The 22,850-nt window shown below is 41.4% G+C and overlaps 3 protein-coding genes across 3 annotated transcripts; all 3 read right to left on the reverse strand.

Moving 5' to 3' along the window:
• Positions 1-246: 246 nt before the first annotated feature.
• Positions 247-9,798, reverse strand: mep1a.2 (meprin A, alpha (PABA peptide hydrolase), tandem duplicate 2). Its single transcript, XM_014144599.3, has 14 exons — positions 9,692-9,798; positions 9,561-9,585; positions 9,420-9,473; positions 9,243-9,283; positions 9,074-9,149; positions 8,866-8,983; positions 7,471-7,646; positions 6,979-7,200; positions 6,648-6,794; positions 4,807-5,022; positions 4,207-4,656; positions 3,795-3,971; positions 1,760-1,973; positions 247-1,249 (listed from the first exon to the last, which is right to left on the reverse strand). Exons 1-14 carry the CDS (start codon positions 9,752-9,754, stop codon positions 1,099-1,101), a joined length of 2,130 nt encoding a protein of 709 aa, XP_014000074.1. The 5' UTR covers positions 9,755-9,798; the 3' UTR covers positions 247-1,098.
• Positions 9,799-12,268: 2,470 nt separating this feature from the next.
• Positions 12,269-16,526, reverse strand: LOC106571463 (meprin A subunit alpha). Its single transcript, XM_014144601.3, has 14 exons — positions 16,295-16,526; positions 16,190-16,214; positions 15,913-15,969; positions 15,775-15,815; positions 15,455-15,530; positions 15,195-15,312; positions 14,816-14,991; positions 14,504-14,725; positions 14,197-14,343; positions 13,807-14,022; positions 13,519-13,653; positions 13,085-13,411; positions 12,691-12,861; positions 12,269-12,600 (listed from the first exon to the last, which is right to left on the reverse strand). Exons 1-14 carry the CDS (start codon positions 16,355-16,357, stop codon positions 12,533-12,535), a joined length of 1,842 nt encoding a protein of 613 aa, XP_014000076.1. The 5' UTR covers positions 16,358-16,526; the 3' UTR covers positions 12,269-12,532.
• Positions 16,527-18,181: 1,655 nt separating this feature from the next.
• LOC106571464 (meprin A subunit alpha) lies at positions 18,182-22,597 on the reverse strand. The gene is made up of 14 exons (XM_014144602.3): positions 22,330-22,597; positions 22,184-22,208; positions 22,042-22,086; positions 21,870-21,910; positions 21,640-21,715; positions 21,373-21,490; positions 20,968-21,143; positions 20,538-20,759; positions 20,189-20,335; positions 19,847-20,062; positions 19,283-19,747; positions 18,881-19,054; positions 18,569-18,646; positions 18,182-18,405 (listed from the first exon to the last, which is right to left on the reverse strand). The coding sequence occupies exons 1-13, from the start codon at positions 22,387-22,389 to the stop codon at positions 18,597-18,599; spliced, it is 1,815 nt and encodes a 604-aa protein (XP_014000077.1). The 5' UTR covers positions 22,390-22,597; the 3' UTR covers positions 18,182-18,405; positions 18,569-18,596.
• Between the last annotated feature and the right edge of the window lie 253 nt (positions 22,598-22,850).

Raw genomic sequence — 22,850 nt, forward strand, 5'->3', positions numbered from 1 at the left:
ATTTATTGTTAGGAATATAGGAGTATCATTTGTGGCTGTACAGCAAATGCATTATTTAATAGAATGAGAAACCTATGGCTGGATTCAATCCATTTCGATAAAGTATCGTGGAAGATCCACATAAAAATGTTAAGGTAATTTCTGATTGAGCTGACATGCAGTCTCTGCAACCGCGGAAACGCTGCCTTTAATTGTCAATTGGACTTATAAAGTGGATCTTCAGTGCTACGGAATGAATAGAGCCCCTAGATTAACTAGCTTTATTAGGGAAGGGAGGTATCTCCATTAGTCTATGGCCTAGATTCAACCCAGAGTGTGATTGACATTTAAAGGCAATGTTCCGACATTTCTCAGAGACTGCATTCACAGTAATGTCAGTCCAATCGGAAATTGCCTTTAAATGTCAATTGCGCTGTAACATGGATCTTCCGCAGTCTGAATTAAATCTAGCCCTATGCTAATGTTTAATTGTTACATTGTTATCTGTATGTGTGTGTGTGCTCTTGCAATCATCTAATAATCAATAAAATAAAGAAACATAAATCTCACAGAAGCAATTATTTCATTATTTCATTCAGGCTCCCGAGTGACGCAGCGGTCTAAGGCACTGCATCTCAGTGCAAGAGGTGTCACTACAGTCCCTGGTTCAATTCCAGACTGTATCACATCCGGCCGTGATTGGGAGTCCCATAGGGCGGTGCACAATTGGCCCAGCGTCGTCCTGGTTTGGCCGGGGTAGGCCGTCAATGTAAATAAGAATTTGTTCTGAACTGACTTGCCTAGTTAAATAAACAATTATTGAGCAACTTGCCACAATATTGTTTTAGTTCATGTTATAGACAATTACAAGCGTCCAAACCTAACATAAACATAAGTCATTAATAAATCATTTCACATACAGTGGAGAGTGAACTGTTCTATGAAAAGTCACTCTCTGCAATTAATTGATTGAATACCAGCCATGGTCAAGGAGTTCTTATTGATTCAAACTAACGATATCAAATATACAATAAGCATGGCAATCTATTATCACTGTTTCTTAAAGAGGCATTGGGATTGAGGTGGTACATAAGTATAGCTGTGACGCAGTATGGTGACTCAGTGAACTCTCCGGATGACTGAGAAGATGGCCAGAGTCAGAACGATCGTCCCTGTGGCTCCACCAATCAGAACGCCCAGAATGCGGCCATCAATATGTTGCTTCTCACACGTCTCACCAGCATAGTATGTGGCCTGGCCAGGGGCACACCTTAGTGAGAATAACAGCCATTATGAGTCAGTGATAACAGTGAATACACATACTCACTCCTTGTCTCCTATACCATATTGTACTGTGCTTTCATGGAAGCAAAAACTCTAGCAAAAATGCAGAGAGCATGTCAAAATGATAATGCAAGTAGTGACCCAGATGTGAGGTGCCCATGTCAAACTTCACAATTGCAGAATCAGTCAACATAGACAAAGATCTGGCAGATTTTGGAATGGAAATGTGTGTACGAAGAAACAGAAAAGGAAATTAGTGTATGCTATGTCACACAGTAACTACAGTATCAATTCAGCACTATGGCGCAATTAACATGTAAAGATCATTTCCGATTGAGCCGACATATGCAGCGTTTTCCGTGAATGTAGTCTCTGCAAACATGGGAACATTGTCTTTAAATTTCAATCACGCTGCAGCACTGAATTTCCGAAATACAGATTGAATTGAGCCCTAGGTGTTGATATGGGGTTGTGCAGGTCATACTTATAAACACACCTGCACGTGGCTTTCCCATGTTTCTCAACCACACACACTCCCCCGTTGAGGCAGGGGTCAGGGCTACACGGGTCACTAAGGACGGCCCGTGCCTGTCTGTGTTTCGGAACATCAGCCATTTCCTTCTCCTGTCTGGGGGTCTCCTCCTCTGAGAGGTCATCACTGGGACTCTTTGGCTGGACAGGGACCTCCATCTTCAACAGGTGGGTCAAATCTGGAACACATCCACAAATAATAATTGTTTCGTGTTAGGAGAGAGAATGTTGTGTTTTTGTTGTTTTGTGGTGTAATAATCCAACTGCTAAATTATTCAACTCTATTTTGTCTCTTGCTGTAAAGTGACCATGTCAATTGATTGCTTTGCACAGTTTTAGGGTGATGTGGGTTAGGTTAAATAGTAACAGTCAGAAACTGTTCAAATCATCACATAACAATATACACTATATATAAATATACAGTATACCGTGCATTCGGAAAGTATACAGACCTATTGCCTTTTTCCACATTTTGTTACGTTACACCCTTATTCTAAAATTAATTAAATTGTTTTTTTCCCCCCTCATTAATCTATACACAGTACCACATAATGACAAAGCAAAACCACTGAAATATCACATTTACATAAGTATTCAGACCCTTTACTCAGTACCTTGTTGAAGCACCTTTGGAAGCGATTACAGCCTCAAGTCTTCTTGGGTATGACGCTACAAGCTTGGCACACCTGTACTTAGGAAGTTTCTCCCATTCTTCTCTGATGATCCTCTCAAGCTCTGTCAGGTTGAATGGGGAGCGTCGCTGCATAGCTATTTTCAGGCCTCTCCAGAGATGTTAGATCAGGTTCAAGTCCGGGCTCTGGCTGGACCACTCAAGAACATTCAGAGACTTGTCCCAAAGCCACTCCTGCGTTGTCTTGGCAGTGTGCTTAGGGTCATTGTCCTGTTGGAAGGTGAACCTTTGCCCCAGTCTGAGGTCCTGAGCACTCTGGAGCAAGTTTTCATCAAGGATCTCTCTGTACTTTGCTCTGTTCATCTTTCCCTCGATCCTGACTAGTCTCTCAGTCCCTTCCGCTGAAAAACATCCCCACAGCATGATGCTGGCACCACGATGCATCACCATAATGATGGTGCCAGGTTTCCTTCAGACGTGACGCTTGGCATTCATGCCTCTAATGGTCTTTTAGGTGCCTTTTGGCAAACTCCAAGCGGGCTCTCATGTGCCTTTTACTGAGGAGTGGCTTCCGTCTTGCCACACTACCATAAAAGCCTGATTGGTGGAGTCCTGCAGAGATGGTTGTCCTTCTGGAAGTTTGTCTCATCACCACAGAGGACCTCTAGAGCTCTGTCAGAGTGACCATGGGTTTTTGGTCACCTCCCTGACCAAGGCCCTTCTCCGCCAATTTCTCAGTTTGGCTGGGCGGCCAGCTCTAGGAAGAGTCTTGGTGGTTCCAAACTTCTTCCATTTAAGAATGACGGAGGCCACTGTGTTCTTGGGGACCTTCAATGATGCAGTAATTTTTTGGTACCCTTCCCCAGATCTGTGCATCGACATAATCCTGTCTCAGAGTTCTACAGACAATTCCTTCAACCTCATGGCTTGGTTATTGCTCTGACATGCATTTTCAACTGTGGGACCTTATATAGACTGGTGTGTGCCTTTCCAAATCATGTCCAATGAATTGAATTTATGTCCAATCAAGTTGTAGAAACATCTCAAGGATGATCAATGGAAACAGGATGCACCTGAGCTCAATTTCAAGTCTCATAGTAAAGTGTCTGAATACTTATATAACTAAGGTATTTCATGTTTTTTTTTATACATTTGCAAAAATTTCTAAAAACCTGCTTTCGCTTCGTCATTATGGGGTATTGTGTGTAGATTGATGAGTAAAATGTTTTATGTAATCCATTTTAGAATAAGGCTGTAACGTAACAAAATGTGGAAAAAGTGAAGGGGGTCTGAATACTTTTCGAATGCACTGTATGTCTCGCTATTTTGTATGGGAGCAAATAAACTGATGTTGTCAAGTTTGATGTACCGTCAAAGTCAGCAACAATGACGAGATCATCGTTCTTGAGAAAGCTTCTCCTGTGCAGCTGGTCATGAGAGAGGAATGTAGTCCATCCATACTCAGATCCTCTGTAGCAGTTGGAGCTCGTGTCCCACTCTGCCCCACTGGTGCTGGTGGGCTTGACCCAATATGGGTTAGTAGTATCTGGAAAAAAACAGTTTAAGGTATTAACATGTTACAAAGCCAATTATTTTACATGTATCAGAAGATTGCCTGGTGTATACATTTGATATTATATTTTATGGTGGACTAAGATCAGACAAGCGTATAGATTTTCACAGCGAATCAGTAAATACTGAACAATACCGTGCCTGTTTGTATGCGATGCAAGGCATACTTTACGTAAGGGACTCATAAGCACATGATTACATTAACTGACCGGTGGTGAAGCTTCTGGTGGCAGACATCCTCAGCTTAGCGTCGGGGTCCTGGTCCATGGCAGTGACGGTGGCCTGCCTGTTGATCACTGGCCACTCCATCACACCATCGTTCTCCCCGCTGCATAGATGGAAGGTCACACCCACATAGTCAGGATATGTGCCGTCTCTTCCCTTGGGGTAGAGGCTGATCCCATAAGCATAACCCTCAGCGCTGTAGAACGGCTTGCTCCTGATGCGCCCTCCGGCTGGAGTTGTGGCGAGCAGGCCAGTGAAGTTCTGAATTCTCCAAACGCCGCTGGGGCAGGTGGTCTCTGTTAATGTGATGTCATCGATCAAGATGGCCCCCTCTGCATTGTTGTTGGACCCTACCATGCCCTGGAAGAAGTAGCGGAACCTCTCTTTGACCTTCAAGGTCACGTGGGCTACATTCCAGGAGTCATCTCCATCACCTGAGGAAATAAGACATCTGATCAGCTTCCTGATCACCTTCCTATACTCCTGGAGTAACATGCAACACAGACACTATTACAACTCTACAAACCATATGTGTAACATATTTATGTATTTTGTTGAAAGTGGGGTTATCCTGAATACAGTACCTGTGATGGTATGGACCTTCTTGACACTGCAGACATTTCCCGTCCCATCGTCTGTTCTGACCCACACAAACAGCCTGTCCCCGGCAGGCCCAATCATCTTGTAGAAGAACTGCAGACACTGCTCCTTCCTCTTAGGGTAGAGGATGCGTGACTCTAGAAGAGCACTTTTCCCCACTGTCGCTTTAGATGTGTCAAACCTCATGAAATAGCCAGCATCTACAGAGAGGGTCATAGATGCAGTACAAATACTTAACCAACCATATATGATTGCTAACATCAAGTGGAAGGATTGTCATGACTGTCCTGTGAGGATCCAAATGTATAGGTGGAGGAGGGAATTGGTGTGGGGGGTTGCCCTGTTGTAAATTAAAGGAGAGGAGATCCAGTGTCTCCCTCTCCAAATTCACAAAGGAATGTGCTTTTTCTCCAGAGACTTTTCCCGCTGAAACTTTAACTCATTCAAAAGCGAATACTGGAACAATAGTCCTAACAGAGAACGTGGGAATGGTCATATTGTTGGTTATTTTGTGATGTCATTAAAAATGTTATAAAGGAAATACTGTAACTTGGAAAGTATACCCACTACATGTGTGAAATCTCCATCTGATACGTTGTGCATGAAATATGAACAATGATGAAAGTGTTTTTGTTAAGAGAAGGATGTGATGTTAGAAAATATAAGAGGAAATTGTTTCTATTACTTTGTACAAGTGAGTAGTCACCCGCCCCTTGAGGGAGGTCAGAGAGCGTGTCAGCCTCTCGAACAACCCCAATTTGAATGAACTGTATAAAATGAGGGTTTAAGAATTAACATATGAGACCAGAAAGGCGTCTCAAGTGGTTCGAACTCTGAAATCTCAACCCGAGGTAGAGACGATAGTCACATCCCGGACAATTACTGGTACAGCTGATTAGCTGTCCTAAGTAAAGTATCTAGAAAAGTGAACTTAAGTGGGACCATACTACTACACTTCTTAATCTCATCCCCCAATGGGAACCACCGACATGGCTGGCTACACTATCTTCAAAGAGAAAGGTTCAGGAGCGAATGGAAAGTAGAATAAACTCTGTAGTTCTGTTCAGGACTATACAACAAGTCAACGGATACTGGACAACGGCAGAGGACAACAGTAGAAGAGACGGGTGGAGACCCTTGGAAAGGCCCAAACAAAACCCCTTCTGTGAAGGCTTGGTTCCGACCAAGATACCCGGCGAACCAAGGCATTTACACGTGAATACATTCACGCTTTCTTACTCCAAACGGGTGGCGGTTCGTGTGCAAAGTATATGATTACTGTGAAAGTAGTTTCTAAATGTACCAAAGTGTTATGTCTCTGCCCCTAAACCTCGCCCTCTCCATCTCCTTTGTAACAAGCTGCAATATTGTGACAGTCCGCTAGGGACCTGTTTCTAATGTATTAAGTGTGTATGTTTAACCTGTGTTATCATTTAGTTAGCTAGTAAATAAATAATTAATCCAATTTGTGTAGTACTGAATCATAAGTAAGGCTGAGGTTTTTGCAGATGCAGGAGGTTACGACTGTTCAGAATGATGATATGATACGAGGGTATGATTAATACATTGACTGTTTTATGGATGTGGCAAGTAAAGACCTTTTAGAGTTTAATTCGGAAGATGGTAACTCTATAAACAACCGCTCTCGTGGTGCCCCAAATTCCTTATGAGTTAATTGTAACATTATTAATTTAATCGGGTAACAATTAAACGTAGTCAGTTGATTAGATGAATAACAGTCATCAGATTAATGAAAGTAAAGTCACGACAGGATGAAGAACGTGAAAGATTTTGTCCGTGTGTGTGTAGGTAGTACTGTAGGAACCTCTGCAACGGCCTGCCAGTGTGTGGTCTGGCTCCTCAGCGCTGCTCAGGGTCTGGACCCAGTCTGCCTCGTCAGTCTCACCCTGGATCATACCACAGATGTTGATCAGCTCAAAGGAACACTGGTCCAGGAGAGTGTGTGTATTGGCTGCAACAACAGCAACTCTGTTAGCTGTTATTCATAATCACCATCATCAAATCTATATCAGAATGGCAATGTCTAAGGCTGTGGTTGTTCATCATAATTTCCTTATACTTTATTTGATGCTACTGAGAAAAGTTGATTGCTCTTGCAATTTGATCATATAGGTCATTCCATATGGGTCACTTACTGCAGTCGTACATGCGGTTTAGCCTGAGCAGGTCTACAGCGCTGAAGTCCAGACGCTGTCCGATGATCTCATTGAACGCTGGGATGGCTGTGGTGATGGTAGGGATGGTGGCGTTCTTGTTGAAAGACAATGGCCTGTAATGCATGACGGACTCATAGTCATATGGCGTGTTCAGGTCTGTGATGAAGTCGTCCTCATACTTGTTAAAGTTGTGCTCCTTTCCTGTAGATATGCAGGTTACAGAATGTGTTATTCAAAATTGTTAGACGCTTGTAAATCACTTTTCCAAGTAATATTTGCTCTTATTCTTTTGTGTGGATTGTGTTTAGTTTTTTTCTAGGTATTACTGCACTGTTGGAGCTAAAAACACTAGCATTTTGCTCTACCTGCAATAACATCTGCAAACCTGTGTACACCACCAATAAACTTTGATTTGATACACAACTGATACTTGTATCTGCCACCGCCTGTGCTTAATTCCATCATACCCACCTTCTATGATTTGGTCCCACCAGATCTTGACGTAGTCGTCTCTGTCAGAGCGTGACTGCTCATGGTAGAAGCCCAGAGCGTGGAGGAGCTCGTGCTCCACGATGGCCTTGGTGTCACAGCGCGCCCCTATGGAGAGGTTCTGTCCTACCTTATCATCTCCTACAAATGACCAGCATCTGTGGCCGTCACAGACAGGATTACGCATTATGACACGAGAGTAAACATATAATCAAATCAAATGTTATCCGTCAAATACCGAGAAATGCTTACTTAATAGACCTTAATTATCCCTAAGAGTCGATTGATACAATCCCCATCAAAATCTGACAATTTTTTGCATTGGATGTTTCTAAATCCACCTCCGCAGATGTCACGGTGGAAGGTGTTTGTCACACCATGAGACATCCCAAAAAATCGGTCTTCTCACGAAAACGCCTGTAGCGTCTGAACTATTTGGCCTATTACATACCTATTATAACCCCCACAAGTGTCAGGGGACTCATCTGAAGTTGGTACCGTCGATGTGCCAACTTCTGTTTGTTAGTGTCCGAACCGTTACGGCTATAAACTAATGTGACCCCACTGTGGAAAGGGGAGATTCTCACGAAAACGATGGTGTCATGGGACTCGTTTGAAGGTAACCGGTACTAGTTTAAAAAAATGAATGGAAGTATGAAGGTAGTTTTCTGCCTACCCCCAAAAAGGGGTTAAATATGTGTATAAAAAAAGCGCAATATTTCCTGAGCTCCTAGATATGACGGACACTTAAAAAACATTTATGAATGTGTTTTTCAATGTGTTTCTATGGGCTATAGTAGTAAAAGCCTAATGTAATATTTTATCAATAATTTTTTTATATATATTTTGTTGACCTGAAGGGGTCCTAAAATTCTAAATCGAATCGCTAAATGATCCATAAATGATCCCCTTAACCAAGAAGCCCTTAGCCAACGACGAAGAGTTTCAAAAAAGTAGGTAAGAAAAATGTGCTAAAGGGAAAATAGGAACAATCTACTATACAATGTTTCCTAATTTGTTCTGTGGAGAAAACTGATTTACAATCGTACATCTTACTTCATATTTCACCATAACATTACTGTACTGTGGTCCACACAGAATATGTACCTCATCATAACAATGATGACATGAAGGACTGTATTCAACAAAGTGCTTTTGCACATTCCTCGACTTTACACACTAAAAGAGGGGTCACCATTTATTACAGGTTTGGAATCTGTAGACGCATAGAACACTATGATGAATGTAATTTCCTTAGATAAGCATTTTCTAATCTGTGCTCGCCATAAAACCTTGTATTTTATGCTTTGGAGGGACAGACGGTCCATCAAGTTAACCAAGAGCTCATGACATTACAGTGTATTTGGCTGAACTCACCCACTCAGCTTTGTGAAGGAGATGTATGTGCTTTCTCCCTCATAGGGCTTGAAGTCCACACAGGATTTCAGGCGGTATGCTTCGAATGCCTGGTGAATAACACCTTTTGCATTCAGCTCTGAGGGAGTGAATATGACCTGGTTTTCAGAATGTTGTCAATGACTGTATTTCATTTAGCATTGAGACATGGTTGGTAGAGCCTACATACCCAAAGAATCTGTCAAGATGTAAGGAATGGGAAACTTCCATCTTCTCGTTTCATCCAGGATTGCATTTCGCCTTGGCTGCAAAATCCATAAAATAAATTAAGTAGGCCAACTGATTTATGTTTAGTCAACTATTACATAGAACAAGGCTATGAAGAGAAGTGTACTTACATCACCTGCAATGTCTCCCTCAAAGAGGTTTAGATCTGCTTCTGAAATATCAGGAAATAAACAAATCTATCACTCTCAGTAAAAAAAAATATTGCCAGATTTGTGAGATTATTGCACATATTATTATATAACTTCAGTAATGTTACAGTTTAACTGAGAGAGTGTAGAGATAATTACCTGAATTGATATCAAGTATATCCTCTCGCAATTCACCTGCATCTGCATCACCACCTATTCATTCAACAGAGAAACCATTCTGTAAGAACACAGAACGTTATCACACATCCACCCTTATGCACGAGACGATCTAGAACTTACCATAACGTGTCGGAACAGCTTGCACCTACAACAAAAAGAGACGCTGCTTGACTCACAACATATAATTGATCAAATGTACAGTTATTATAATGAAGTCAATTCCTTTCAATAACATAGGACGTGTGCCCTACCTTGAACACAACCAGAATTGCAATGAAAGCGGTGATCCTCCATGGCGCATTGACAGAGCCCATGTTTAATCTGGAGGAGTTGGATATGTGTTTATCTGCTATTGTAAACAGGCCAATAAAGTCAGAGTCTGGATGAAACTTTGATCTATACAGATGTAGGATCTTAATTTGACCACTATTTTGTTGCTAAGAATTTTCTTGCACAGCAGGAAATGCAAAGCTATAAATAGTGTATTCCACTTTCAAATATCAGACTTGATTTGCTCTAATGAAAATGTATCAATCCCTACAAAAATGTCCATTAATTATAATCCACATAATAATTCACATTTACTGTTGCTGGAGATTATTTTCCTGTTGTAACAAACTGGCACAAATTAACATCCTACATCTGTTTATAATGACTGTAATGAGTAACGTGACCTTAACACTTGACCATCACATCTCTCTCTCTCACTTTGCTGTTCAGTCAGATGTGTCTTGTCATATCATTATCTTCAATGATCTTATCTTGTAACCTTGGCAGATAAATATGTTTTTGTGTTTTGGTACTATGTCAGCAACAGTTTCAAACATGATTTAGTGTTTTCGATTGAGTTTCTGACATGCACTTTAGCATGCAGGTTTAAGTTTCTTAAGTTTAAACTTATTTCTAAATTGTTTTAATATAAAACAAATAGTGTTTTAATTGCAGTTGTGTTTTGTCCAGGTTTGTGTATTTACTCGTCTTAATTTATCCTGAGCTACATGGTGTTATTAAAGACAGGCAGAGTGGTTAATAGTGTGTCAGTGTGTTTGAACATACAGTGAGCTCCAAAGGTTTGAACATATGTAACAGTATAGCTTCTGTCCCTCTCCTCGCCCCTACCTGGGCTCAAACCAGGACCCTCTGCACACATCAACAACTGACACCCACGAAGCATCGTTACCCATCGCTCCACAAAAGCCGCAGCCCTTGCAGAGCAAGGGGAACAACTCTACTTCAAGGTCTCAGAGCGAGTGACGTCACCGATTGAAACGGTATTAGCGCGCACCCCGCTAACTAGCTAGCCATTTCACATCGGTTACACTCACCCCCCTTTTCCGCAGCAACCAGTGATCCGGGTCACGGCACCAATGTAACAGTATAGCTTCCGTCCCTCTCCTCGCCACTACCTGGGCCCGCACTAGGGACCTACTGCACACATTGACAACAGCCACCGTCGAAGTATCGTTACCCATCGCTCCACAAAAGCCACGGCTCTTTCAGAGCAAGGGGAACAACTACTTCAAGGTCTCAGAGCGAGTGACATCACTGATTGAAACACTATTAGCGCGCACCCCGCTAACTAGCTAGCCATTTCACATCGGTTACACATACAGTACAGTGAGTTCAAAAGTATAGGGAAAGTGATATATATATATTTAATGTCGCTGTACTCCATAACTTTTGGATTTGAAATGATACAATGACTATGAGGTTGAAGTGCAGACCGTTAGCTTTAATTTGAGGGTATTTCCATCCATATCGGATGAACTGTTAAGAGATACAGCACTTTTTGTACATAGTCCAAAAGTATTAGGACAAATTCACCTATGTGTAATAAAGTTAAATATTAAACTATTTATTTGGTCCCATATTCATAGCACGTAACAACTACATCAAGCTTGTGACTCTACACATTTGTTGGATGCATTTGCTGTTTGTTTTGGTTGTGTTTCAGATTATTTTGTGCCCAAAAGAAAGGAATGGTAAATAATGCAATGTGCAATTTTTTTGTTCATTTTATTGTAAATAAGAATAGAATATGTTTCTAAACACTTCTACATTAATGTGGATGCTACCATGATTACGGATAATCCTGAATGAATCGTGAATAATGATGAGCGAGAAAGTTACAGATGCACAAATATCATAACCCCAAGACATGCTAACCTCTCACCATTACAATAACAAGGGAGGTTAGCATTTTTGGGGGTATGATATTTGTGCGTATGTAACTTTCTCACTTATCATTATTCACGATTCATTCAGATTAAAGCTGACGGTCTGTATATTTTATTATATTGTTATTTATAGTATGTCATTAATACTAATCATGTAAATTGATTCAAAATTATTGATATTGTACTAATAAATCATATGTAATTTTATACAAACAATGTAGATAATGAAAACATTCTGGCAATTTTCTTTAATTATTAATTACCTATTTATTTCTTGTTCTTGAAAATTTGTTGCAGCCCTCCCATATATGCAACATTTGTATTTAGGTTTTTTGTTAGGATGACAGAAATGAAAGTATAGAAATGTGCCACTAAAATCAAAATAGGATGAGAGAGAACAATGTGGTGTCGTGTTTACATGTGGTGTTTTTTTGTTGTTGTTTGGTTAGTGTTGTAAAAAGAATTGAGTCTGCACTTTAACCTCACAATCATTGTATCATTTAAAATCCAGTACAGAGTTAAAACAACAACAAAATGTGTCACTGTCCCAATACTTTTGGAGCGCACTGTATATCCTTATCTTTTATTCTGGTTATGGGTGGCAGGGCAAATGGTGGTTAACTGGTGAACAGACTAATTTGGAGACAATACTTTGAATAGTTTGATTTTAATCAGATAAAAGCGGCATGAAGGTGCATTTCACAGGCTACAAATAAACAAACCAGTTTCCAGATGGAGGCCACAGACAGATTGTCAAGACAGTGTTTAACATTACAACTGACAAATTGACTTGTCAATAGGCCTGCTAATGTTTACTTCCACTGCCTTTATGTAAATGTTTGAAATAAAAAGAAAAGTGAACATTGACATTTAAAAATGCATAAAGTCTGCATCTGATAAATGTTCTGGACAGCCTCAGTCCTGACTCCGGAGCTGAACTGGAGACTTGACTGGAACTTCACTTTTGATCAGCGGAGTAAGATCTGGAAATACAAGCAACAGGGAACATGTTTAACACAGTTTCAAGTGGTCAAGAAAATCTCAGAGCCCGTTGAAAGTAGAGTCAGGCGCACCTTCAAACTCAACGAAGAGAATGAGGTCATCATTCTTCAGGTAGCTCCTACTATTGAGGTGGTAGTGGGAGAAGTAGGCGTTCCAGCCCCAGGTCCAGCCATGATAACAGTCACAGGACGGGTCGTACGTCCCCATCTTGGACGGGTTATCCCAGTACAATATGTTGGAGTCTGAAAGATTGTTATAAATAAGCAGACAATCTGCACATAGATTATGTGAAGGGAATTGATTTCCATGTCCTGACGTGTATAGATGTCTTGTTATGCTGACTCATAAAAATGTTGGTAATGCTATGACGATTGTTTAACCAAACACTTTAATAGTCACAATCATCTGAGTGTGAGGAAAAAAATGTTATGTGCCCCTTTGAACCAACATTAGCCTGCCCCATACCTGGAATGAGATGAGTGGGACTGGTGGTGAAGCTGTAGGAGAAGGACTGCCGATGCCTGACGTCAGAGTCCTGGTCCAGCAGTGTGATGGTGACCTGTCTGTTCCCTGCCGGCCACTCCAGGGCCTGGTCGTTCTTCCCGGTGCTCAGGTGGAAGAAGGCCCCAATGTACCCATTGTAGTAGGAGTTGGGTAGCAGCTGGATGCCGAAGGCGTAGCCCTCGGGGCTGTAGAAACGTGGGCTCTGGATGTACTCTCCTGTGGCGTAACTCTTCATGTACTCGCTGAAGTTCTTGATACGCCATGTTCCACTGGGGCAGCGTGTCTCCGCTAATATGAATAAGAATAATGACAATAAAAACTTCATTCACATAGCACCTGTCATACACACCGAAGGGTTTTACAGTTACTTAAAATGTTAAGACAGAGTACCGTACCTAGGGTGATGTCATCCACCTGAATCCCCCCCAAGGAGTTGGCTGGGTCGCCCCTGATCCCCTGGAAGGCATAGCGGAACTTGGAGTCCATCGTCAAAGGAACGTGGGCAATCTTCCAGGAGTGGTCGTCATCACCTGTGAAAACAGATGCAGGGTAATGATCATTTTTAAGGTTGAACATTTTCAAACAGTACCTGTTGAAGCTATGTTATGATGCTACAACGCATAGCACAGCCGTGGTTTATCAGATTATTGAGCATGGCTGTTCACCAGTTTTCTCAAGCCTACCTGTGAAATTCCCAGCTGCAGTAGGGGATAAGACTTTGCCCTTAGCAACCTCCTTCCTGGTCCAGACCACCAGCTTGTCCTTGGAGCTTCCTGTCATCTTGTAGAAGAACTGCAAACACTGCAGATTCCTCTTGGGGTGCAGGACCCTGGATTCCAGAAAGGCTGAGTCGCCTGCCCGGCCGGTGTCGGTGTAAAAGTTCATGAAGAACCCTGCGTCTACACAGATCACAAACAAGATGTTGTCATAGATGTGTTATGGTAAAATAGTCATGAATGCCATTCAGAATGGTTGATAGACCTGTGTCCACCCTTGCGATGTGTAGGGGCAGGAGTTTTTTTCCGGACAATGTCAAGGATCCTGACCCTAGTAATACTGTATGTTAACCCTACCTTTGCACTGGCCAATGAGAGTGTGGTCATGAGACCCTGGCTGGCTCTTGGTGCGTACCCAGTCACCATCATCGTTACGGTTCTGGATCATCCCACAGGTGTTGACGGTCTCAAAGGCACACTGGTCCAACAACGTCAGAGAGGAGGCTACAGGACAGACATCATACACAAGCACACTAAGCAAACTTAATCAGTTAAACACAACATAAGTTAAACACATCATCAGCAGTTTTTTCTGGTCAAATCAAGTGATTAGGAAAAAAGTTATGGTCCTCCTGATCATGTGACCTGATCAGGAAAGACTCACAGCAGTTATACATCCTGTTGAGCCTCAGTAGATCCAGGCTGCTGAAGTCATTGTACTGGCCCAGCACTTTGGTCATCTCTGGGTCCTTGGCTGTGATGGTTGGGTACCGTGGGTCTTTGTTAAAGGAATATGGGCCGTAATGCATGATAGACTCGTAGTCGTATGGCGTGTTCTGGTCGGTGATGAAATCATCAGCGTATTTATCAAAATTGTGGTCCATACCTGTAGAATGTACATACAAAGGTTATGGTAAGTTTTAAAATAAGGCTTGCCATGCGAAAATGTTTTGGGTGTTGAGCTTTTGAACCTTACCAGGCAGGACCTGGTCCCACCAGATGTCCACATAGTCATCTCGGTCGGTGCGAGACTGTTCGTGGTAAAAGCCCAGGGCATGGAGGAGCTCATGCATTATGGTGCCTTTGTAGTCACAGGATGGGCCCAATGACAGCTGTTGCCCTGTCTGTAGGTCTCCGACCATAGACCAGCACCTGCAACAATTCCGTGATGCCACAGCAGTGAATTATCTCTTGAACACGGGAGACCAATCGTTTCCACATAGTGCCAATGTGGGTGCAGACCTTTGTTCCAGCCAAGCAGTAATGCACAAGATTCAACTAAGGCTGTTAAGACTGTGATCATTAGCAGAATCGAGTGGAGGAGCAGACTTGTATATCAGAAAAACAAACTATACCCATCTAGCTTTTCAAATTTGATAAAGCTCTTCTCTCCTTCATAGGGTTTGAAATCCACACAGGATTTCAGCCGGTACATCTCAAAGGCCTGGAAAATGACCCCCTTGGCATTCAGGTCTGAAAAACAAACAAGGGATTAACGGACTAGAAATATTATAATCTGTATGTGTATTGATTATAATGGTTTAGTCTTCTTAAATCATGGTTTATCACCAGTGTATATCATGTTACTAGGATGAGAGACGGTGCACATTTTTACCAAGGCTGTCAGCCAGTATGTAAGGGATGGGGAATTTCCACCTGAAGGCTGGATCCACAAGGGCATTGCGTCCAGGCTGATAGAGTGATATAACTTTTATTGCAACACTTAATTATTGATTGCACTGGACGTACTATCGTTATCTTTATTGAAATCACATCAATCAAAATCTAGATAGTTAAAAGGTCAAAGTTTCATTTATAGAGTGCAGGCTATTTATCACACTTATTTTTTTATTGAAAGCCCTATTTTTTCTTCTAAGTGGAAAGACAGCGAACATACTTGCAGACAATGAAAGATTTAGCACAGTATTAACTTACGTTCAATGCAATGTCGCCCTCGACAACAGGGGTCTTCAATCCTATGGAAGATTATAGAAATGGAAGATAGTTTTAAAACACCACAAAATATAATATCAAATACATTCACTGTATACCAGTATGCACTAAGAAAGTTACCTGAGTTGATGAAGGGGATGTCTCGTCGTATTACCTCATCAGCATCAATGGCAAAGGCTACAGTAAGATCCACAATGTTAGACGATGAATATATTTTCATTTTGCTATAAACCCATTTGAGCACTTTTTCTTAGACCTGTCTTGAACTACAAATATGTCTTGTTATGTAAAATAACTCACCAATGTGACATGAGCACCATAAGGATGGAATACATTACAAATGTATACAAACCATATGATTTGATTAATTATAGGTTAAATAAAAAATAGTTCTCACATTTCTCCTTTGACATCCGCCTAATCTGTGAAGTGAGATGAGAATGTTGTTTTCAAAATCACGCATTCATGGCAAATGTATTAGATAGAGAGAGAGAGATCTTACCGTGAATGCAGAGGACAGAGACAGCAGCAGTCCCAGACAGCACAAGACCCCCAGTAGTGACATTTTGGAGAGGTTGACCACAGACCTGATACCACAGCACTAATTAAATCCCTTTAAATACTCTTAATACAGCAAGCTGGAAGGGAAACTTTGACCCACAGGTGATCATGTTGCATATTCAAAACTTCAATACAACACCAATACTTTATTGTTGTGTGGAAACTGTCTTGTCAGGTTCAGTGGAAAGTTGTGGTTAATAATCAGATATGGCCATGGAAGTGATTACTTTGATAAGTGTGTTCAAGAGTGCAATAGTGGGGTTTTGAGTTCTGCTAGCGTCCATTGGTAACAACATAGTAATTACACTGAACCAAAATATAAACGCAACATGCAACAATTTCAAAGATTTTAACAGTTAATTTAAGGAAATCAATCAATTGAAAGAAATTGTTGGTCACAGATACCTTAAAAAAAGGTAGGGACGTGGATCAGAAAACCAGTCAGTATCTGGTGTGACCTCATGCAGCGTGACACAGCTCCTTCGCATAGAGTTGATCAGGCTGTTGATCGTGGCCTGTGAAATGTTGTCCCACTCCTTTTCAATGGCTGTGTGAAGTTGCTGTATATTGGCTGGAACTGGAACACATTGTCGTATTCGTCGACCTCGAGCATCCCAAACATGCTCAATGGGTGACATGTCTGGTAAGTATGCATGCCATGGAAGAACTGGGACATTTTCAGCTTACAGGAATATGCTACAGATCCTTGGGACATGGGGCTGTGCATTATCATGCTGAAACATGAGGTGATGGCGGCAGATGAATGCAACGACAATGGGCCTCTGGATCTTGTCATGTTATCTCTGTGCATTCAAATTGCAATCGATAAAATGCAATTGTGTTCATTATCCATAGCTTACGCCTGCTCATACCATAACCTGACCACCACCATGGGGCACGCTGTTAACAACGTTGACATCAGCAAACTGCTCGCACAAACGACACCATGGTTTCTGACAGCTTGTGCAGAAATTCTTTGCTTGTGCACAGTTTCATTAGTTGTCTGGGTGGCTGGTCTCAGATTATCCGGCAGGTGAAGAAGCCGGATGTGGAGGTCCTGGGCTGGCAGGGTTACACTTAGTATGCGCTTGTGTGGCCGGTTGGACATACTGCCAAATTCCCTAAAACAACGTTGGGTGTGGCTTATGGTAGAGAAATGAAAATGAAATTCTCTGGCAACAGCTCTGGTGGACATTCCTGCAGTCAGCATGCCAATTGCACTCTCCCTCAAAACTTGAGACATTTGTGGAATTGTGTTGTGTGACAAAACTGCACATTTTAAAGTGCCCTTTTATTGTTCCAGCACAAGGTGCAACTGTGTAATGTTCATGCTGTTTAATCAGCTTCTTGATATGCCACACCTGTCAGGTGGATGTTTTATCTTGGCAAAGGAGAAATGCTCACTAACAGTGATGTAAACACATTTGTGCACAAATATTATAGAAATAAGCTTTGTGTGCTTATGTGTGCTCATGAAATATGGGACCAACACATTACATGTTGCGTTTATATTTTTGTTCAGTATATATTTCTATGGGTAATATAACACGCTATGGTAACAAATGCAAACATATTTTATATGATGTATATGATGATTGAAGTGTGTGAGATAAACTGTATTACAAAATTGACATTTTGAGATACTAAAAGTGAATCATAATAATCCCCCATCATTTAAGTGACATAGATATAAAGGAGCCATGATCCTCATACGTATATGACTTTAAAAACTGTATTTTACTGTGATCATATCTACGAAGTGTTATGTGATATTGATTTTTATTTCATAACAAAAAATCCTGTGCAACAGAAAAAACATAATGAAGCATTTATTTGAAGACTCAAACTTTAATGAAAGCATTGTGAATAAGAATTTTTGAACAGTAAAAACAAATACAATTTCAAGAGTTTTTAGTTATTTTATAAAGTTTGCAAACCAATCAAATTTTCGACAAAATAATTTATATTTACTCACAACATTAGTTTACATAAATTGTGCTGTTATTTTCTGTACTCTTCTTGAGTCTGTCCAAATCCTCAGGACTGCCGGATCTGCCAAAATATCAAATACAAAGACACAAAAAACTAAATTGGAACAATATTAATGAAAATACAAATGTCAGTCTAGTTTAAAAAGTGACTCTTGGAAATATCCCACAAAATCCACAGCACAAAAAGAAAATAAATTTGAAAGAATTTAAAATAATTAGCTTACCTCCCCTCGGTGGTAGTAAAATACATGCTCACTCCTTTGGGTTTATGGGAACCTCTGTTTTTATCAGAGATGTTATGTCTACAGAGACATTAAAAGCAGTGTGGCCATTCAATCAGCTGACCTCAAAATCTATCAAGCTCCTTTATTGCTCTGGCTATCGCAAAGCATTTCAGAAAGTAAAATCCTGATATCTGACAGGGATGTAAAACAAATGAGTGTTGTAATATCTGACCAGTAATGACACTAATCCTCCTCCACATTTTTTTGTAACCTTTATTTAATTTGGCAAGTCAGTTAAGAACAAATTCTTACCTTCAAAGTCGACAAAGATGATGAGGTCATCGTTTTTCAGGTAGTTCCGTCGTCGCAAGTCGAAATGCTTGATCATGTTGCGCCATCCCCGCGACTCTCCCCTGTAGCACCCACACCCTGGGTCGTAGGTCCCCACATTGGTTGGATTATCCCACCACAGCTTCCCATCTGGAGCTGGCGAACACAGAAACATTCTGTATATCATAAGACTATTAAATCACATTATAGCTGTTTCATTGCCGTTGTAATCTGACCAGATTATGGGCCAGATATAACAAACTAAGCATTTCCTGATTTTTCCAGATATAATTAAGTTAAGCAAAGAGAAAATACTTTAAGGTAAAGTGTACATGAAGACAAATTTAACCTAAAGTGTATTCTCTAAACACAATAATGACATACTCTTAATCAGGTCTGTAGTCAGACTGCGAGCAGACGACATCCTCAGTTGGATGTCAGGATCCTGGTCCATGACCACGATTTTAGCCTGCCTATTCAGGGCCGGCCACTGCATGACCACGTCATTCTCACCGCTGGCCAGGTGGAAGTACATCCCAGTGTAGCCACCAGTGTGGTCACTGTAGTCAGAGACGGGGCGGACACGTACACCGTAACGATAGCCCTCTGGGCTGTAGAAGACTGGACTGTCCATGACGGTGGTATTGTTTGCAGTGTTGAGGATACCGGTGAAGTTCTTGATCTGCCAGACAGCGTTGGGACAGCGAGTCTCAGTCAGGCTGATGTCGTCAATGAAGATTCCTCCACTGGTTGTAGATGGATCTCCTCGGACACCTTGGAAAGCATAGCGGAACTTCTCTTCGATCTCCATGGAGACGTGGACAATCCTCCATGTGTGGTCATCATCTCCTAGTTTACAAATCGAAATGAAATCGTGCAGTAACAAAGTTTCAACCGAAGAGGATAAACAACACATATATCAGTGATTGTATATTTGAAAATGAATACCCCAGATGGTGTGTATTTTCTTCAGTTTGCGAACTGTCCCAGTCCCATCGTCCATCTTCACCCAAATCACAAGTCTGTCCTTTGGTCCGCCTGTCATCTTGTAGAAAAACTGCAGACACTGCAGGTGTCTCTTGGGGTACAGGATGCGAGACTCTAACAGAGCTGACTCGTCCTCCTTCCCGGTCTTAGTGTTGAAGTGCATGTAGTAACCTGCATCTAAAAGACCACAAAGATATCACACATACAATGTTAGAGCTATTCACTCTAATGGTTAGGATTGGGGGTATGGTAATCTACTCCTAGAAGTGGTTGATCTGAGGTGATGTATTGTTGAACTCTGACCTCTGCATTGGCCAATGAGAGTGTGATCCTCGTTCCCAGTGCTGCTCTTGGTGTGGACCCAATCTGCATCATCAGTGGGGCTCTGAATCATCCCACAGATGTTGATGTACTCAAAGGAACACTGGTCCAGGAGAGTGAGAGGGGAGGCTGGCAATGGAGGAGGGGCATATCTCAGTTGACACGTGGATCACAATGAAGCAACTATAATTTCATCATCACATCTGACACTAGAACATTTTAACTTGACAAAAACGGAGTGGTGATCAGCTGCATTTTCCTACACTGCTGCCACACAGCTATGTCAGGACAAATAGGTAATACTCTCTGTCATATGTCTCACAACACTTACAGCAGTTATACATCCTGTTCAACCTCAGCATGTCCAGTTTGCTGAAGTCCAGGTACTGGCCAATGATGTTGTTGAATTCTGGGATGTTGGTGGTGATTGTGGGAATGTTGGGGTCCACGTTGAAGGAGTATGGCCGGTAGTGCATGACAGACTCATAATCGTAAGGAGTGTTCTGGTCAGTGATGAAGGAATCATCGTATTTGTTGAAATTATGTTCTAGCCCTGCAAGAAAGGATAAAAGACATGTCATACTAAAATGTTCCCACTTGACTAATAATGGTATTGCATCTAGGCAGTCACATGTTGTGAATAGTGCTAGGCTGAATAGTGTTAGTGCTAGGCCGTAACAAAACCCTCCACTTGGCCCTTTGTGGCCAAGATACACCACCCTTGCTGTCTCTCATCAACCAGAGGCCTGACTGATACTGACCTGGAGTGACTTGGTCCAGCCAGATCTTGACATAGTCGTCTCTGTCCTGGCGAGACTGCTCATGGTAGAAGCCCAGAGCGTGGAGGAGCTCGTGTTCGATTACAGCCTTGTGGTCACAGCCATCGCCCAGGGACAGGATCTGTCCATTCTGCTGGTCCCCAACGCTGGAGAAACACCTTGCAAACACAGTTCAACGTTGAGTTATATGGATGTGTGAGGGCAGACATGTTTAAAGTCGAATGTTAAAACGTTGCAGCAGTTATGCAAGAAGGCAATTGTTTTGTGTAACAAATTGACTGAGATTTGTTAATTTAGTCTGTCCTGGTGAATGCATACATGAAAGCTATAGAGCGTTCTGTGTAAAAGCAATGGCTGTTGGACAATATGTACACTGTCAGCTCATACCCGCCTCTCTTTTCAAACTTAATGTATGTCTTCTCGCCTTCGTAGGGCTTGAAGTCTATGCAAGATTTCAGACGATACATTTCAAATGCCTGATGGACACAACCTTTGGCATTCAAATCTGAAAGACAAGGAAGAACAAAGCTAAGACATTACAAGTGGCTTACAGTGTAATAAATTGATAATATGCCTTTTATGCTGTGTTGCATGTAAATAAATGAATTCAAGTAATTTTAGTTGGACTCTATATCAAATTCAACTTGCACTTACCCAAGTCATCTGACAGAATGTAGGGTATGGGAAACTTCCATCTGTATTTAGTGTCAATCAAGGCATTGCGTCCTGGCTGTTAAAAGGAAGAAAAAGAGTCATGTACTAATTGGACTGAATCTTTCTGGACTCAGGGAAGACATTATAAAGATTATCAAAGGACAATCTGTTTTTTTAAGCAAAAACAGCGATCTGATAACATATAGCAAAATAACACCATTGGTTCTTACCGGAATGAGCATATCCCCTTCAACCAAGTCTTCTTCTGCTCCTGTCAGGCCAAATATAATTTGAAAACAATGAATTCAACATTTGATCATTATTCATGTCATGGACATCAAACATTAAATGTTTAATCAAAATGACCACATACAAACACCCGGTTAAGTTCCTCAAACTCACCCAAGTTAAGTAAGGGGTTATCATCTTCACCGTTTCCGTATACCTCTGCACATAAAAAGCATGGCTCAGATAAAGACATGGAGGTAGAATCATTTTTATGTATTTGGAATTGACTTTATGGTAAGATATTTGGTTGACATACCATGCACATGAGATGACAGAGGAATCTGTCCCCCAAAGTGAAACAAATATTTAGCAAATAATAAATATGCTATAATTTCCATTCCATTACTACATGACTAGTAATCATCTTCACAATCATAATTCAAATGTATTGACTGTACTTACAATGTATGAACTGGACAGCGCAACCAGTCCTGTCAAGAAGAGAAGTGTCTGCATGGACATGATGAATATGGCTAGACTAGAGTTTCTGCTTTGGTTTAAGCGTCCAAGTGAACCAGAGGACCTTTAGCCCTTGATAAAGTTTATGTCTGCTATGGTAAAAAGTAACTGGGGGCCTTGAATCTACAGTGCTGCTGATATGTGGGATGTTATAAAACCAGTTCAGAGTGCCTTCCCAAACAACTCAGGGAAAACGAATGGGAGACAACACTCATTGGCTGGGGGGGAATAACACTTTTTTATATGACAATCAGTGAGACTGCCACCACCTGGTAAGTATTGAAAACTACCCCGCTCTGCTTATGTGTTAAAAACAAATACTGACTTGGGTTGGTGCTTCTTCTAAAAAAGCATGCAAAACAGAGTCAAAGCTGGCTAGTGAGATCTTCCCTCCCCGGATTTGCCAATGATTTGCATTAATGGTTAACCTTGCTTAACTGGTAGCATCACCATTGCCAATGGTT

The sequence above is a fragment of the Salmo salar genome, chromosome 15 (genome assembly GCF_965601325.2).
Source record: "Salmo salar chromosome 15, fSalSal1, whole genome shotgun sequence".
NCBI classification, from domain to species: Eukaryota; Metazoa; Chordata; class Actinopteri; order Salmoniformes; family Salmonidae; genus Salmo; species Salmo salar.

What these genes read in the sequence shown, in the direction of transcription:
- mep1a.2 (XM_014144599.3), bottom strand. Translation starts at nt 9,754, where the DNA reads ATGGGCTCTGTCAATGCGCCATGGAGGATCACCGCTTTCATTGCAATT. An exon ending in AGCTGTTCCGACACGTTATG is followed by an intron (nt 9,474 to 9,560) that starts GTAAGTTCTAGA and finishes TTGAATGAATAG; the next exon opens with GTGGTGATGCAGATGCAGGT. An exon ending in AGGGAGACATTGCAGGTGAT is followed by an intron (nt 9,150 to 9,242) that starts GTAAGTACACTT and finishes TGGATTTTGCAG; the next exon opens with CCAAGGCGAAATGCAATCCT.
- LOC106571463 (XM_014144601.3), bottom strand. Translation starts at nt 16,357, where the DNA reads ATGTCACTACTGGGGGTCTTGTGCTGTCTGGGACTGCTGCTGTCTCTG. An exon ending in GTGGGACCAGGTCCTGCCTG is followed by an intron (nt 14,726 to 14,815) that starts GTAAGGTTCAAA and finishes TACATTCTACAG; the next exon opens with GTATGGACCACAATTTTGAT. An exon ending in GGTGGATGACATCACCCTAG is followed by an intron (nt 13,412 to 13,518) that starts GTACGGTACTCT and finishes TATTCATATTAG; the next exon opens with CGGAGACACGCTGCCCCAGT.
- LOC106571464 (XM_014144602.3), bottom strand. Translation starts at nt 22,389, where the DNA reads ATGTCCATGCAGACACTTCTCTTCTTGACAGGACTGGTTGCGCTGTCC. An exon ending in GAAAATACACACCATCTGGG is followed by an intron (nt 19,748 to 19,846) that starts GTATTCATTTTC and finishes TTTGTAAACTAG; the next exon opens with GAGATGATGACCACACATGG. An exon ending in GACTACAGACCTGATTAAGA is followed by an intron (nt 19,055 to 19,282) that starts GTATGTCATTAT and finishes TGTGTTCGCCAG; the next exon opens with CTCCAGATGGGAAGCTGTGG.